Raw genomic sequence first — 14,914 nt, forward strand, 5'->3', positions numbered from 1 at the left:
CCGGCACGCTCCGCCGAACGACCCTTGGAGCGACCCGACCCCTCAGCCACCGACGGACGGCAGGTCAGGGTGCGGGAACGACACGGAGGGAGCGGACTGAAAGAAAAGGATGGCGATGTCAGGAATGAAGACATTTCTTCTATCGAGTATCGAGTAGGCTATGTTGGCTGAATAACTGATAAGTTTCACATTATTGTTTCCTTCTTCCAATGGCTGCTCCATGAAAAAGCAAGAAAAGCATAGGGTGAATAGGTCAAAAACGCCCCCATTAAGCGCGAAACCTTCTGACACTCAACCCAACCCAAATTACTCAAACCTTTGGGCACCATCATGTAGCTCATTCTTTTTACTACGCTTTGAGACCAAGAAAAGACTTTTGCGTGTGGTATTTAACCCCCCAAAAAGGTTTCCGCATACCCTTACAAAAGGGCGTTTTGCCCCACACCCTGGGTAATACGCCCACACCCATGTGCAAAGCGCCCCCACCCCATCCATCAACAGAAAATGATGAACATGGCAGAACTTGACGTCATTCTGACGTCATTTGTGGTCAACCTATCATAGCCTTTGGTATAAAATGTTGTTGCAATGTGTAAAATGGATGCCCGGAGGAGTCCTGAAAGTTTGCTGACGATATCTACAGTCGTTTAGGATATATCAGCAAAAAAGGACAGGGAGAGGCCTTTTCGGCCCCGACCTACACGGCGCTACCCTGCACTCTCACCACCGTGCAAAACGCCCCCTTTCAGAAAACTGGGGGGCGTCTTGCCCCATGCATCGAGTAGGCGTCTTTCCCCATCCACTCCATTTCCGGTCAACAAAATATTGACAAAAAACGCGCCACTAACACCGCAGCATAATAAGTTCAACAGAATGACAATAAAACGCAGTTTTGAGTGATGTACACAATAGCAAGTTTTGTGATATAAAGAGGGCATCAAAAGCTTAGGAATCTTCTGTAAAAACAACAAAAACAGCACCCAAAACCAACATCAGCACCTACCCACGCTGCTCCTCAAGACGCAGAACCGGAAATAGAGAACTACGTAAACAAGCAGCTGACTGTTCTGAAAGCCAGGATAAAACACCTATCCGTCGATAAGATCTACGATTTTTTTAGGGGAGGCGTTTAACCCAGGGGTGCGTTTTCCCCACAGTTACCCTATCATATAATAACATTTGTGATAAGGCGACTGCCGGTACTCGTGAACCGCATAACATTCAACACGAATCAGTGACACACTGTACAGCTGACACCTACAGTAGGGTGGCACTTAAAAATCAATTTTTGATTGTTAATGCGTGCGGGTGGTTTTCCGGTTCCATTCCCGTAAAAAATAAGGGAGGCAAATTTTTATGGGAAAATATTGATGTTTAGAGGTCGCGAATCATGTCCGTGAAGTTAGCGTCAGCAACAGCAACGAATACAGCGTCGGATTCAGAATCGCTTAAAAAACTCATATTAGGTCAATTGGGGGACGGGGAGCAAGAATATGACCTTTATTTGGCCCTAGCTCTTACCCCTTACCCCTTAATCGGCCCTTAAAGGAAGGGGCGCGGCAAAACGCCCTCAAGGGTTCGTCTGATCGCCAAAATAAGGGTCGCAATCGATTCCCCGGGTCAATATCTAGCCGCAGCCTCGGGTTCCAGATGTGTGCAACTTACCCCTTACCCCTTAATCGGCCCTTAAAGGACGGGGCGCGTCAAAAGTGCCTCAAGGGTTCGTCTGATCGCCAAAATAAGGGTCGCAATCGATTCCTCGGGTCAATATCTAGCCGCAGCCTCGGGTTCCAGATGTGTGCAACTTACCCCTTACCCCTTAATCGGCCCTTAAAGGAAGGGGCGCGTCAAAAGTGCCTCAAGGGTTCGTCTGATCGCCAAAATAAGGGTCGCAATCGATTCCCCGGGTCAATATCTAGCCGCAGCCTCGGGTTCCAGATGTGTGCAACTTACCCCTTACCCCTTAATCGGCCCTTAAAGGACGGGGCGCGTCAAAAGTGCCTCAAGGGTTCGTCTGATCGCCAAAATAAGGGTCGCAATCGATTCCTCGGGTCAATATCTAGCCGCAGCCTTGGGTTCCAGATGTGTGCAACTTACCCCTTACCCCTTAATCGGCCCTTAAAGGAAGGGGCGCGTCAAAAGTGCCTCAAGGGTTCGTCTGATCGCCAAAATAAGGGTCGCAATCGATTCCCCGGGTCAATATCTAGCCGCAGCCTCGGGTTCCAGATGTGTGCAACTTACCCCTTACCCCTTAATCGGCCCTTAAAGGAAGGGGCGCGTCAAAAGTGCCTCAAGGGTTCGTCTGATCGCCAAAACAAGGGTCGCAATCGATTACCCGGGTCAATATCTAGCCGCAGCCTCGGGTTCCAGATGTGTGCAACTTACCCCTTACCCCTTAATCGGCCCTTTAAGGACGGGGCGCGTCAAAAGTGCCTCAAGGGTTCGTCTGATCGCCAAAATAAGGGTCGCAATCGATTCCTCGGGTCAATATCTAGCCGCAGCCTCGGGTTCCAGATGTGTGCAACTTACCCCTTACCCCTTAATCGGCCCTTAAAGGAAGAGCGCGTCAAAAGTGCCTCAAGGGTTCGTCTGATCGCCAAAATAAGGGTCGCAATCGATTCCCCGGGTCAATATCTAGCCGCAGTCTCGGGTTCCAGATGTGTGCAACTTACCCCTTACCCCTTAATCGGCCCTTAAAGGACGGGGCGCGTCAAAAGTGCCTCAAGGGTTCGTCTGATCGCCAAAATAAGGGTCGCAATCGATTACTCGGGTCAATATCTAGCCGCAGCCTCGGGTTCCAGATGTGTGCAACTTACCCCTTACCCCTTAATCGGCCCTTAAAGGAAGGGGAGCGTCAAAAATGCCTCAAGGGTTCGTCTGATCGTCAAAATAAGGGTCGCAATCAATTCCCCGGGTCAATATCTAACCGCAGCCTTGGGTTCCAGATGTGTGCAACTTACCCCTTAATCGGCCCTTAAAGGACGGGGCGCGTCAAAAGTGCCTCAAGGGTTTGTCTGATCGCCAAAATAAGGGTCGCAATCGATTCCTCGGGTCAATATCTAGCCGCAGCCTCGGGTTCCAGATGTGTGCAACTTACCCCTTACCCCTTACTCGGCCCTTAAAGGAAGGGGCGCGTCAAAAGTGCCTCAAGGGTTCGTCTGATCGCCAAAATAAGGGTCGCAATCGATTCCCCGGGTCAATATCTAGCCGCAACCTCGGGTTCAAGATGTGTGCAACTTACCCCTTATCCCTTAATCGGCCCTTAAAGGACGGGGCGCGTCAAAAGTGCCTCAAGGGTTCGTCTGATCGCCAAAATAAGGGTCGCAATCGATTCCCCGGGTCAATATCTAGCCGCAGCCTTGGGTTCCAGATGTGTGCAACTTACCCCTTACCCCTTAATTGGCCCTTAAAGGACGGGGCGCGTCAAAAGTGCCTCAAGGGTTCGTCTGATCGCCAAAATAAGGGTTGCAATCGATTCCTCGGGTCAATATCTAGCCGCAGCCTCGGGTTCTAGATGTGTGCAACTTACCCCTTACCCCTTAATCGGCCCTTAAACGACGGGGCGCGTCAAAAGTGCCTCAAGGGTTCGTCTGATCGCCAAAATAAGGGTCGCAATCGATTCCCCGGGTCAATATCTAGCCGCAGCCTCGGGTTCCAGATGTGTGCAACTTACCCCTTACCCCTTAATCGGCCCTTAAAGGAAGGGGCGCGTCAAAAGTGCCTCAAGGGTTCGTAAGTTGCACACATCTGGAACCCGAGGCTGCGGCTAGATATTGACCCGGGGAATCGATTGCGACCCTTATTTTGGCGATCAGACGAACCCTTGAGGCACTTTTGACGCGCCCCTTCCTTTAAGGGCCGATTAAGGGGTAAGGGGTAAGTTGCACACATTTGGAACCCGAGGCTGCGGCTAGATATTGACCCGGGGAATCGATTGCGATCCTTATTTTGGCGATCAGACGAACCCTTGAGGCACTTTTGACGCGCCCCTTCCTTTAAGGGCCGATTAAGGGGTAAGGGGTAAGTTGCACACATCTGGAACCCGAGGCTGCGGCTAGATATTGACCCGAGGAATCGATTGCGACCCTTATTTTGGCGATCAGACGAACCCTTGAGGCACTTTTGACGCGCCCCGTCCTTTAAGGGCCGATTAAGGGGTAAGAGGTAAGTTGCACACATCTGGAACCCGAGGCTGCGGCTAGATATGGACCCGAGGAATCGATTGCGACCCTTATTTTGGCGATCAGACAAACCCTTGAGGCACTTTTGACGCGTCCCGTCCTTTAAGGGCCGATTAAGGGGTAAGGGGTAAGTTGCACACATCTGGAACCCGAGGCTGCGGCTAGATATTGACCCGGGGAATCGATTGCAACCCTTATTTTGGCGATCAGACGAACCCTTGAGGCACTTTTGACGCGCCCCTTCCTTCAAGGGCCGATTAAGGGGTAAGGGGTAAGTTGCACACATCTGGAACCCGAGGCTGCGGCTAGATATTGACCCGAGGAATCGATTGCGACCCTTATTTTGGCGATCAGATGAACCCTTGAGGCACTTTTGACGCGCCCCGTCCTTTAAGGGCCGATTAAGGGTTAAGGGGTAAGTTGCACTCATCTGGAACCCGAGGCTGCGGCTAGATATTGTCCCGGGGAATCGATTGCGACCCTTATTTTGGCGATCAGACGAACCCTTGAGGCACTTTTGACGCGCCCCTTCCTTTAAGGGCCGATTAAGGGGTAAGGGGTAAGTTGCACACATCTGGAACCCGAGGCTGCGGCTAGATATTGACCCGGGGACTCGATTGCGACCCTTATTTTGGCGATCAGACGATTCCTTGAGGCACTTTTGACGCGCCCCGTCCTTTAAGGGCCGATTAAGGGGTAAGGGGTAAGTTGCACACATCTGGAACCCGAGGCTGCGGCTAGATATTGACCCAGGGAATCGATTGCGACCCTTATTTTGGCGATCAGACGAACCCTTGAGGCACTTTTGACGCGCCCCTTCTTTAAGGGCCGATTAAGGGGTAAGGGGTAAGTTGCACACATCTGGAACCCGAGGCTGCGGCTAGATATTGACCCGGGGAATCGATTGCGACCCTTATTTTGGCGATCAGACGAACCCTTGAGACACTTTTGACGCGCCCCGTCCTTTAAGGGCCGATTAAGGGGTAAGGGGTAAGTTGCACACATCTGGAACCCGAGGCTGCGGCTAGATATTGACCCGGGTAATCGATTGCGACCCTTGTTTTGGCGATCAGACGAACCCTTGAGGCACTTTTGACGCGCCCCTTCCTTTAAGGGCCGATTAAGGGGTAAGGGGTAAGTTGCACACATCTGGAACCCGAGGCTGCGGCTAGATATTGACCCGGGGAATCGATTGCGACCCTTATTTTGGCGATCAGACGAATTCTTGAGGCACGTTTGACGCGCCCCTTCCTTTAAGGGCCGATTAAGGGGTAAGGGGTAAGTTGCACACATCTGGAACCCGAGGCTGTGGCTAGATATTGACCCGAGGAATCGATTGCGACCCTTATTTTGGCGATCAGACGAACCCTTGAGGCACTTTTGACGCGCCCCGTCCTTTAAGGGCCGATTAAGGGGTAAGGGGTAAGTTGCACACATCTGGAACCCGAGGCTGCGGCTAGATATTGACCCGGGGAATCGATTGCGACCCTTATTTTGGCGATCAGACGAACCCTTGAGGCACTTTTGACGCGCCCCTTCCTTTAAGGGCCGATTAAGGGGTAAGGGGTAAGTTGCACACATCTGGAACCCGAGGCTGCGGCTAGATATTGACCCGAGGAATCGATTGCGACCCTTATTTTGGCGATCAGACAAACCCTTGAGGCACTTTTGACGCGCCCCGTCCTTTAAGGGCCGATTAAGGGGTAAGGGGTAAGTTGCACACATCTGGAACCCGAGGCTGCGGCTAGATATTGACCCGGGGAATCGATTGCGACCCTTATTTTGGCGATCAGACGAACCCTTGAGGGCGTTTTGCCGCGCCCCTTCCTTTAAGGGCCGATTAAGGGGTAAGGGGTAAGAGCTAGGGCCAAATAAAGGTCATATTCTTGCTCCCCGTCCCCCAATTGACCTAATATGAGTTTTTTAAGCGATTCTGAATCCGACGCTGTATTCGTTGCTGTTGCTGACGCTAACTTCACGGACATTCGCGAATCAAGGTAAAAATTGAGATTTTGGTAGCATATTTCAATATCATTAAAATCGCTTCTGAGTTTCCTATTACGCTATAATCGGATGATAATAAGGCATTTCTTAGTCATTTTGATATTGTTTATTGATATTCCATGCAGCTTCGGCCACGCCAGAACGCTGGTATATGTACTCCACTACTCCAGTTCCTCCTCTTTAGTAGATTATTGGCGCCTCATTGGAGGGAGGGGTATCATGGGCAACGGGCACCCAGATCACTTTGTGTGTAGCCTGGTTAGCAATTGCAGTCGATCTTCGGGTGTCAGGTTAGCGTTTTCTGTGATCTTTTCAACGACATGGAGGAAGAACTGGCGCTAATCTTTGTCTTCCATGAGTGCCAGTCCTACATCAGCGCCATACCGCGCCTGGTGAAGTCATTCACCACCCGCAGCTCCCGGACTACACGAGCTGCGGTTTGGTAGCCGCTGTCCTCCCAGTGGCCTTGGTCATTGATGATGAGCCCCGCGTCCAGGTCGTGTATCCTTGAGAGCTTTTTGAACGATGGTGTGAGGAAGCTCGCCAACGTCTCGGTCGCGAGAGCGGCGTTCATAGTGTCCACTAAGGACTTACGGGGCGGGTCCCCTCTCCTACAAGTCTATTGCCCGCACCATGTCTTGATTGAGCCCGAGGGTCGGGGTCTAAAAGCTCCAGAGTCACCAGCCGATCACTCAATTACTACAGGTGACGGCCGAAGACCGGGACTGTCGCCTTCGACAGCTCCTTGTCGGGGTAGGTGCAGAACGAGTTCACGAAGGTCAGGTCCACAGCCGGCGCAGTGGCAGTAGAGTCCCAGACCAGGCGGCGGCGGCGGCGGCGAACTTGCAGGCAACGAACAGCGCACAGCGTCTGATGACCTGGGCCTCGGCCGCCGTCAGCCGGAGACGCTCCCTGAAGAGGAAGGCATCCACGGTACGGATGGTCTTTGCCATCCACCTAACTCAGTGGAGTACTCTGAGGCTGAGAAACGGATGCCGTGCTTGGAACTCCACCGAGAGCAGTTACGCAGAGCTCCAGAAGTTTTCGGTAGTCTTCCCGGAGCTAGGCATAGTCTAGCGATGGAAGCGATGGAAGCTTACCAGCAGCTTGTCCCACTCCGGAACGTCGTCGACGGCGAACGCCACCGGTGTGATCCTGTCAATGAAGCATGAACTCCCATCCGCCTTTGAACCTCTTAAACAGCCGGATGTAGAGGCCGCTCGAGATTCTACGGCAGGTGGAGAAGGCCTTCTCTAGGACCAGCTCTTACACGTGGTGCCGGCAGGCCAGCTGGAGGACGGGCCGATCCAGCTTCTGCTCGATAAGGGCAAGGCCCTAAATGATAAGGGCTAAAGTACCGTTCACCAGCATGCTGTTCGCCGTCGTGGCGTCGAAGCAAAAGGCCGCAGTTCCGCTTCTCCAGTTCCTAGCCTCCCAGCGCTGTGAGCATGGCCTCCTGTGCTTGGATGGAAGGGAGTTTGGGAACGGCGAGGAGCTTGGCCACCCTAATCCCCCCCCCCCATCACCAGGACCTAGAATCGGTCGACGCTCCTTCTCTCGCGGTTCAGGATTCGCGGTTCAGCCGGAGTCGTATCAGAAGTTCCGTGCCGCAGTTGATAACAGGCTCACGTGTTCTTCACACATTACGGTTGGGCAGTTTGGCCCGGTCGAGGCCAGTTCACTGTTGGGGACGTCCGCTCGCCCGCATGCGCTTGGGAGTGTGAGTCGACGTTTCTCTCTCATGGTCGCCATCGTCAAAGACGTTCCCTCCGTGTGCGCGCCGCAATGGCCGGGTAAGTCTGTTGCTGGCACTGGCACTATGTAGAGTCGGAAGAAGCGCCCACGGAAGAACATCCCGAAAGCACAATAAACCAGCGCAGCTCAATGCCCACTCTCGCCTCTGCTTTCCCCCGCCGGCGATAGGCTGGCTCCAACTTCTTCACATTCTCTTTGACAGAAAAGGAGCATGTCTCAAGAACCGATAGAACTGTGGGGCTCGTCCTCCCTTTGGAACAGGAGAGACCGTTCACTCCTCACACTCATAAGAGGATATGACCTCCACTGTGAGAGAGAAGGCACCGGTCGCCAGGCCAAAAACAGGCCTGACATGGGTAAAACAGCCCAGATCAGACCTGTCTTGGCGTGACCTGGACTGGCTACGATCGACCGGAAGTGATGGGATAAGCAATTGTTATACAAATAAAGGTCAAAATACGTCGGATATGACGCTTAATGACCACATATGTCATTCCAAATAGGTTTAAAGTAGTTTCCAAAAAGTTGATTTTTTCCCCAAAACTGCCAACTTTGACCTCAATTCGCGACCCCTAAATATCAATATTTTTCAAAATTATTTTGCACACATTATTTTTTACGGGAATGGAACCAGAAAACTACCCGCACGCCTAAAAATCGGATAACATAAAATTCACCCTATTGCTAAGTGCCACCCTAACCTACAGCTTACACATCCGGCGTCATACACTGTCACATGTCTTACTTAGGCGTCATACATGTCTGTTCATTCATTCGTTCATTCATTCTTCGATTATGTGAATCGATTAACATTTGCTGTCTAGAGTGTAGGTCGACCGTTCATACAAAGACATCCCAAATAAATAGGGCATCAGGATCGGGACGATACACAGTATACATAAACCGAGAAAACAGAGCGACAGAGAAAGACAGAGAGAAGGGAGGGAGGGAGGGAGAGGGAGAGAGAGAGAGAGAGAGAGAGAGAGAGAGAGAGAGAGAGAGAGAGAGAGAGAGAGAGAGAGAGAGAGAGAGAGAGAGAGAGAGAGAGAGAGAGAGAGAAAGAGAGGGAGGGAGGGAGGGGGAGAGAGAGAGAGAGAGAGAGAGAGAGAGAGAGAGAGAGAGAGGAGAGAGAGAGAGAGAGAGAGAGAGAGAGAGAGAGAGAGAGAGAGAGAGAGAGAGGAGAAAGAAAGAGGTCTGTGTTGAGCGATACGCTCGGGGCGTATTTTTAGTGGGCTTCCTCCCGCATCACAAAGCCTCCCAGCCAGCGAATCAGAGGTGTTTATCATTTATGCTGTTAGCGGGAGCCTCCAATGGGCGCCTGTTAGTGGCGTTTTTCTGTGTATGAGCAGGATAAATATTATTCATCCAGGTTACCCCAAAGCTGCACAGCTTTGGCAGCCGCGGCAGGGGTCAGCATCCATTTTCCGCTGATGGTCCCCACTCCCCGCGCTATCGCGGTGACATGTTTACCTGCGAGGGTGCGCCGTGCGCACACAGCTGGACGGGCCGACTGAGTCTCGGCGCTGCGCTGTGCACGGACGGGGCTGACTGGGTCCTCTGTCGGAGGGTGGCGGCCGGCGGGTACCAACACCGCCCGGCGGGGGTTCTGTATATCCAGCCCTGTGGATTGACGGCACAAACGGCGGAACAGGGGCCCCTAGTCCCGGCGCGCGGCAGCTACCCTTTGCTCGGCGCCCGGCAGCGACACCGCCAGCCGTCCCTCGAGCTCAAACATGGGCGACTCATAGATATCAAACAGCGACTTTGCCAAAATGAAATTTGGGAAAACAAGATGCTTATAGTGATCATTTGATGCCAACAGGAAGCGTGAAACGGCACCGCCAATGCTGTGAAACCGTCAGATATCGTGGCTAGAGAGAAAAGAAAAAGAAGGCAGTGCAGATGCCAAAATAGGCTTTTCTCCCTCGGACCCACCCTTTGAATTCGCGCACACGGGCTTAAAGGGACCCTCCCACCTTAACATTAGTTTTGAGTTGAGATAGCCAAGTTTGCGGCCAGGCTCAGAAACCACCATTTATCCTGGTCGCAACCCCCGCTGCTTTATGGTGTTCAAGAAATTTCTTCCCTTTACTTGCAGGGTGGGACCAGCGTGGTCCCTATCTCTTAACCATTACGGGAATCTGATGACGTCATCAGGCTTTCGAACGTCCGTTAAATGTTTGACTAAAACGTTTTGTAGCACGCGGTGGTATATGCTGCTTTGCGCGCAACAAATGCCGCACTTTCAAATAAAGTCGCTAGGAACAGCGGAGATCCCAAAAAGTAAACAAAAGTAAAAGTCTAATATCTTGAAAACCGGTGAATATTTTTCGATGAAATTTGGTAGATATTCGTTTTTGCTCTTTCTGAACCGAGCGACATCACTTTCATGCCAATTCATTAACTTTTTTGAAGGTGGGAGGGTCCCTTTAAAAGCCTATTAGGCGTGCTTCACTGGCCTGCAATTCAGTCAGCGACTAAGGGATAAAAGTGATCAGCCATCCACTTTGCTTTGATTCGTCTCTCTCTCTCTCTCTCTCTCTCTCTCTCTCTCTCTCTCTCTCTCTCTCTCTCTCTCTCTCTCTCTCTCTCTCTCTCTCCCTTTTGCTCTTTGTCTCCCTCTACTGACGAGATGAGGTGAAGGAGGGGATGGTGACTTCAAAGTCAAAGGACCATTGACTCGCTGAAACACGGGTACGAAACTGTATGTGTGCGTGGGAGGGGGGGGGGGAACCGAACGAGAAAACTCCTCAGTGTCACGCCCTACCATAGTCTCCACACCATACAGTTGGTTGAGGGCAACTGCTTGCCAACCACCACTACCACGGCCCAAAGCCGATACCGGGGATTAGAAACCGCGCACCGTACAGTCTACATAAAGACCACGCCTAGCACATGTAATGTATTTACACGCCCCAAGGTAGAGCACAAGAGACTGCGGCACTACAGTCTTTCAATCCTTTACATATATGAGGCCGTAAGACCCTTCGAGCCACGTTACTGCAAAACAGGATAAAATGTTTAAACCTCCTCTCATTGGAGCGAAAAAAAAAAACGCATTTAAAAGGGAGCCGGAATCATTTAGTTCACTTCTCCGTAAAAGCAAAGGCTGACAACTTGGCGAGACCGGAGCCTACCTTCGGGGCACTCTTTGTACTATTTTCGGACACGTCGCTGGTCTCGCACTTCTCAGAATCATCAAGATTCTCCTTCTCTACGCGCGGTTTGGGCGCGAACGCGCTCTTGATGGAGCCCAGTTTACCGGCGGCATCTTTCGAGACTCGTGGCCTCTTTGGTTTGGCGCCGCCCCTGGCCGCCTTACCTTCTGGCAGCGTCCGTTTCGCCGGCGCCTCCTGCCGCTTGATATCATCGAACACGGCGGCGCCTTTGCCAGCCTGAGTGGCCGGCTTGGCCGGCTGGCATTTGAACGGGTTACAGGGCGTCAGTCGGCCGGGAGCGATATCGGACCGGCTCGCGGCGTCACCCGACTTCTCTGCTATCTCCGGCAGCACGGGCACTGGCGGCGGGCCGTCCTCCCCGCCCTCCTCCTCCTCCGCCTCGGACAGCTGGTCTGGGGTCTGTGCGCGCCGCGGCACCCGCTCCGGCTCCGCCACACGCTCCGACGGCGCCCGCTCGGCCGCCGCGCGCGGCGCCCAGTCCTCGGCCGCCGGCTCGGGCTCGTCGTCATCGTCGGGCGCGTCGGCCAGTGTCTGGGCCAGCTCCATGAGCCGCTGGGCGAGCACGGCCCGCCGCTGGCGGGACGCGTACCCGGCCACGGCCTCCACGGTGGCCACCTGCTCCATCTGCGCGGCCACGTCCAGCGCCCGGTGCTCGCGGTCGGTGCGCACCGCCAGCGCGAACAGCTGGGTGAGCGCGGCGGCGCGCGCCCGGCGCGGCTCCACGGCCGCCTCCTCCGTCTCGAAGCCGGCCGCGTCCAGCCGGCTGAGCGTGTCGAGCAGGAGGCGCGCGCGCGCCGCCTCCTCCTCCAGTTTGCCGCGCGCCGAGTCGGCCTCGGCCAGCGGCAGGCGCAGCGGCAGCACGCTGAGCACGGGCCGCGGCAGCACGGCCGGGTACCGGCTGCCGCGGCACAGCAGGCCGCGCGCCGTCTGCTCCAGCTCCGAGACGCCCACCACGAACAGGTGGTCGGCGCCCGGGTGCGGCGCCTCGAGCGGCGTCCAGGCGGCGCCCTGCCGGCCGGTCAGCAGCCGCAGCGCGCCGCTCGAGTCGGCCACACACGGCGTGCCCTGGTCGCTGAAGCCGGCCCACACCAGCCGCGACTGGGGCGCCAGCGGCACGGGCACCGGCGCCGGCGCCAGCGACGGCGGCCGGCGGCCGGCAGCCGACAGCAGCTGGGCGGCCAGGCTCTGCTCGCCGGGCAGGCCGGTGCCGGCGTGGTGGACCACCAGCAGCCGGTCCTCCCAGCCGGCCAGACACACCGGCCGGCCGCACAGGCTCAGCACGCGCAGCTGCACGCCCGTCAGCGTCAGCACGCGCAGCAGCCGGCGGTTGGTGGCCACGGCCAGCCAGTCGGCGCCCAGCGCCACCGCCTCGGGCTCCTCGCCGTCGGCCAGGTCCAGGTACCACTCCTTGTTGGAGTCCCACGAGCTGAAGTGGAGGCACTGCAGCTTGGCGGGCGCGTCGTCCTGCGCGGGCGCCGCCAGCAGCAGCGCCCGCTCCGACAGCGCCGCCAGCGTGTGGCCCAGCGTGTTGCGCAGGTGCAGCGGGTGGTGCACGGCCGTGTCGTGGAACTCGACGTCGATCGAGTCGGCCTCGTGAGCGGTCACCACGCCCACCGCGTTCCACACCATGAAGCGGCGCTCCAGGTGGGCCGGCGTGCTGCCCGGCTGGAACGCCGGCTGCGGCTCGGCGAACGCGGGCCCGCGGGGCGCCGGCGGGGCGGCCGCGGGCGCCGCTGACGGGCGGGCCTCAGTGGCGCCGTCGGTCGGCTCGCCGTCAGCGTCCGACAGGAAACCCGACTCAGCCTTTATCTTGCGGAGCGATATCACGTTGTCATCCTCTTCGTCGTCGTCGTCGATGAGTTTCGGGTCGTCGAGCGTGTTCTTCTCGCCGTCCAGGGCGGCCTCCAACAGATCGCGGTCGTCGTCGTCATCGATGGCGTCTTGCAGGCTGTCGATGCCCATCAGGGCGTCCGGGTCGGCGGCGGCGGCGGCGGGGGCGGCCGCCCGGCCGGCGCGCACGTTGGAGGTCACGCCCAGCTGGCCCGCGTTGTCGGTGAACGCCAGCCGGTCTCCGTCCGGGTGCCAGCAGAGCGCGTTGACGCGCAGCCGGCCCTCGTGGCGGTCCAGCTGGCGTGCCGGCCCGTCCCCGGCCAGCCGCCACTCGAGCAGCAGGCCGTCGGCGGTGGCCGCCGCCACGAACCGGCCGCACGGCGAGAACGCGCACGCCGTCACCGGCCGGGTGATGAGCTCGCTGCTCAGCCGGCGCCGCTCGGACCAGTCGTCGCCGCCGAACAGGCGTACGCCGTCGCCGACGGGCACGGCCGCCGAGCGGCCGTCGGGGCTCCAGGAGGGCCGCGCCGGACTCGGCGCCGTGCTCACGTCGTTACTGACGGCCAGCAGCGCGTGCGCGGCCAGTCGGCGGCCCGAGCGGGCGTCCCAGAAGGTGACCTTGCCGTCGCAGCAGGTGGTGAGCAGCACGGCGGCGCTCGGGCTCAGCGCCACGCTCAGCACCGGCGCGCCGAAGCCGTCCAGCTCCAGCTGGCGCTCGCCGTCCAGAGAGCAGACGCGCACCAGCATGTCGCAGCCGGCCGAGGCGACCAGCGCGCCGGCGGCGCAGATGTCCGTGACGGGCGCCGTGTAGCGCGTCAGCACGCCGTCAGCGCTCAGCTCCGGCAGCCGGAGGAGCGCCACGGCGTGCGCGTCCGTGCCGACCACTAGCCGCTCGCCGGCGGCCGCCAGCGCCGTCAGCGTCTCGCCCAGCGGGAACGACTCGGGGTCGTCGTCCTCGACGCCGGTCCAGAGCCTCAGCTCGCCGTCGGCGCCGGCCGTGGCCAGCCGCTCGCCGCCGCCCAGGTAAGCCAGGCCGACGCGGCCCTCCGGGTGCGCGTACCGCACGTAGGTGCGTGCCGCCGCCGTCATCGTGCCTGGAGCGTCCTATTTTAGCGGGCGAGGTCCTGGCTGGAGACAGGCAGAATTGTCAACACTGGATGGTGGCAACTGCAGCAGCTACACACTACAGCACATGTCATTACTGGATGCAAGGCTATTCCAGTACAAATCCTGGCAATAACAGGCATGATGAGACTGGGCGAGCTACAATCACAAAGGCTAATGTATGCGATTGTCCATAATCCATATTAACAAGATTCCAGTGTTACTTGAATATACCCTATTAGAAAATATAACATCTAGAGATGGAAAGAATGGATGGATAATGAGGTATCTTATTGGTGATTACCCTAGACATTCCATTTGTTCTGACTTCACTTCAATATCATAAAAATGATTATTGTTGTTCTTTTTGACATTGCTATTCACTTAAAAAACCATTTCACCTAGACCATCAATGCATGTTTGAAGGCATTCACCATGCCCACTGTGATTCTTACATCCACGCACGCCATACAAAAATCCAGAATAGCCGTTTTGGTATCTAATTGCACCTAACTCACTTGCATTTGAAATATAGCTCAAGATCACCTATATAATTTCTGCCTCATTGTCCCAATCTTTAAGCAATGTCCCTATTAAAAGTATAGACATATCTATAACAATTACGATGAGAAAAGCAAGTAAAACTGAATGGATTGATTTAAAATGATGATTTTAAGTGAGCCTGGAAATGGAAACCAACCAAGCTGAAGCAATTCCTCAAGCTTCCACTGCATGAGACCCACCAGTTATATAGCATTGCACCCACCCCACATAAAAAGTACAGCCCCTTGCAATGAATCGCAGGAACCCAAAGAAAATAGAAAACTATCAACAGCTAAACGTCAACCTCGGAGAGTTGCC

The 14,914-nt window shown here is 55.7% G+C and overlaps 1 protein-coding gene across 1 annotated transcript; it reads right to left on the reverse strand.

Moving 5' to 3' along the window:
• Positions 1–10,828: 10,828 nt before the first annotated feature.
• LOC122387937 (WD repeat and HMG-box DNA-binding protein 1-like) lies at positions 10,829–14,544 on the reverse strand. Its single transcript, XM_043378634.1, has one exon. It carries the CDS (start codon positions 14,036–14,038, stop codon positions 11,027–11,029), a length of 3,012 nt encoding a protein of 1,003 aa, XP_043234569.1. The 5' UTR covers positions 14,039–14,544; the 3' UTR covers positions 10,829–11,026.
• Positions 14,545–14,914: the final 370 nt, after the last annotated feature.

This window comes from Amphibalanus amphitrite, unplaced genomic scaffold, assembly GCF_019059575.1.
Source record: "Amphibalanus amphitrite isolate SeventyFive unplaced genomic scaffold, NRLGWU_Aamphi_draft 000017F_arrow, whole genome shotgun sequence".
Taxonomy (NCBI): Eukaryota; Metazoa; Arthropoda; class Thecostraca; order Balanomorpha; family Balanidae; genus Amphibalanus; species Amphibalanus amphitrite.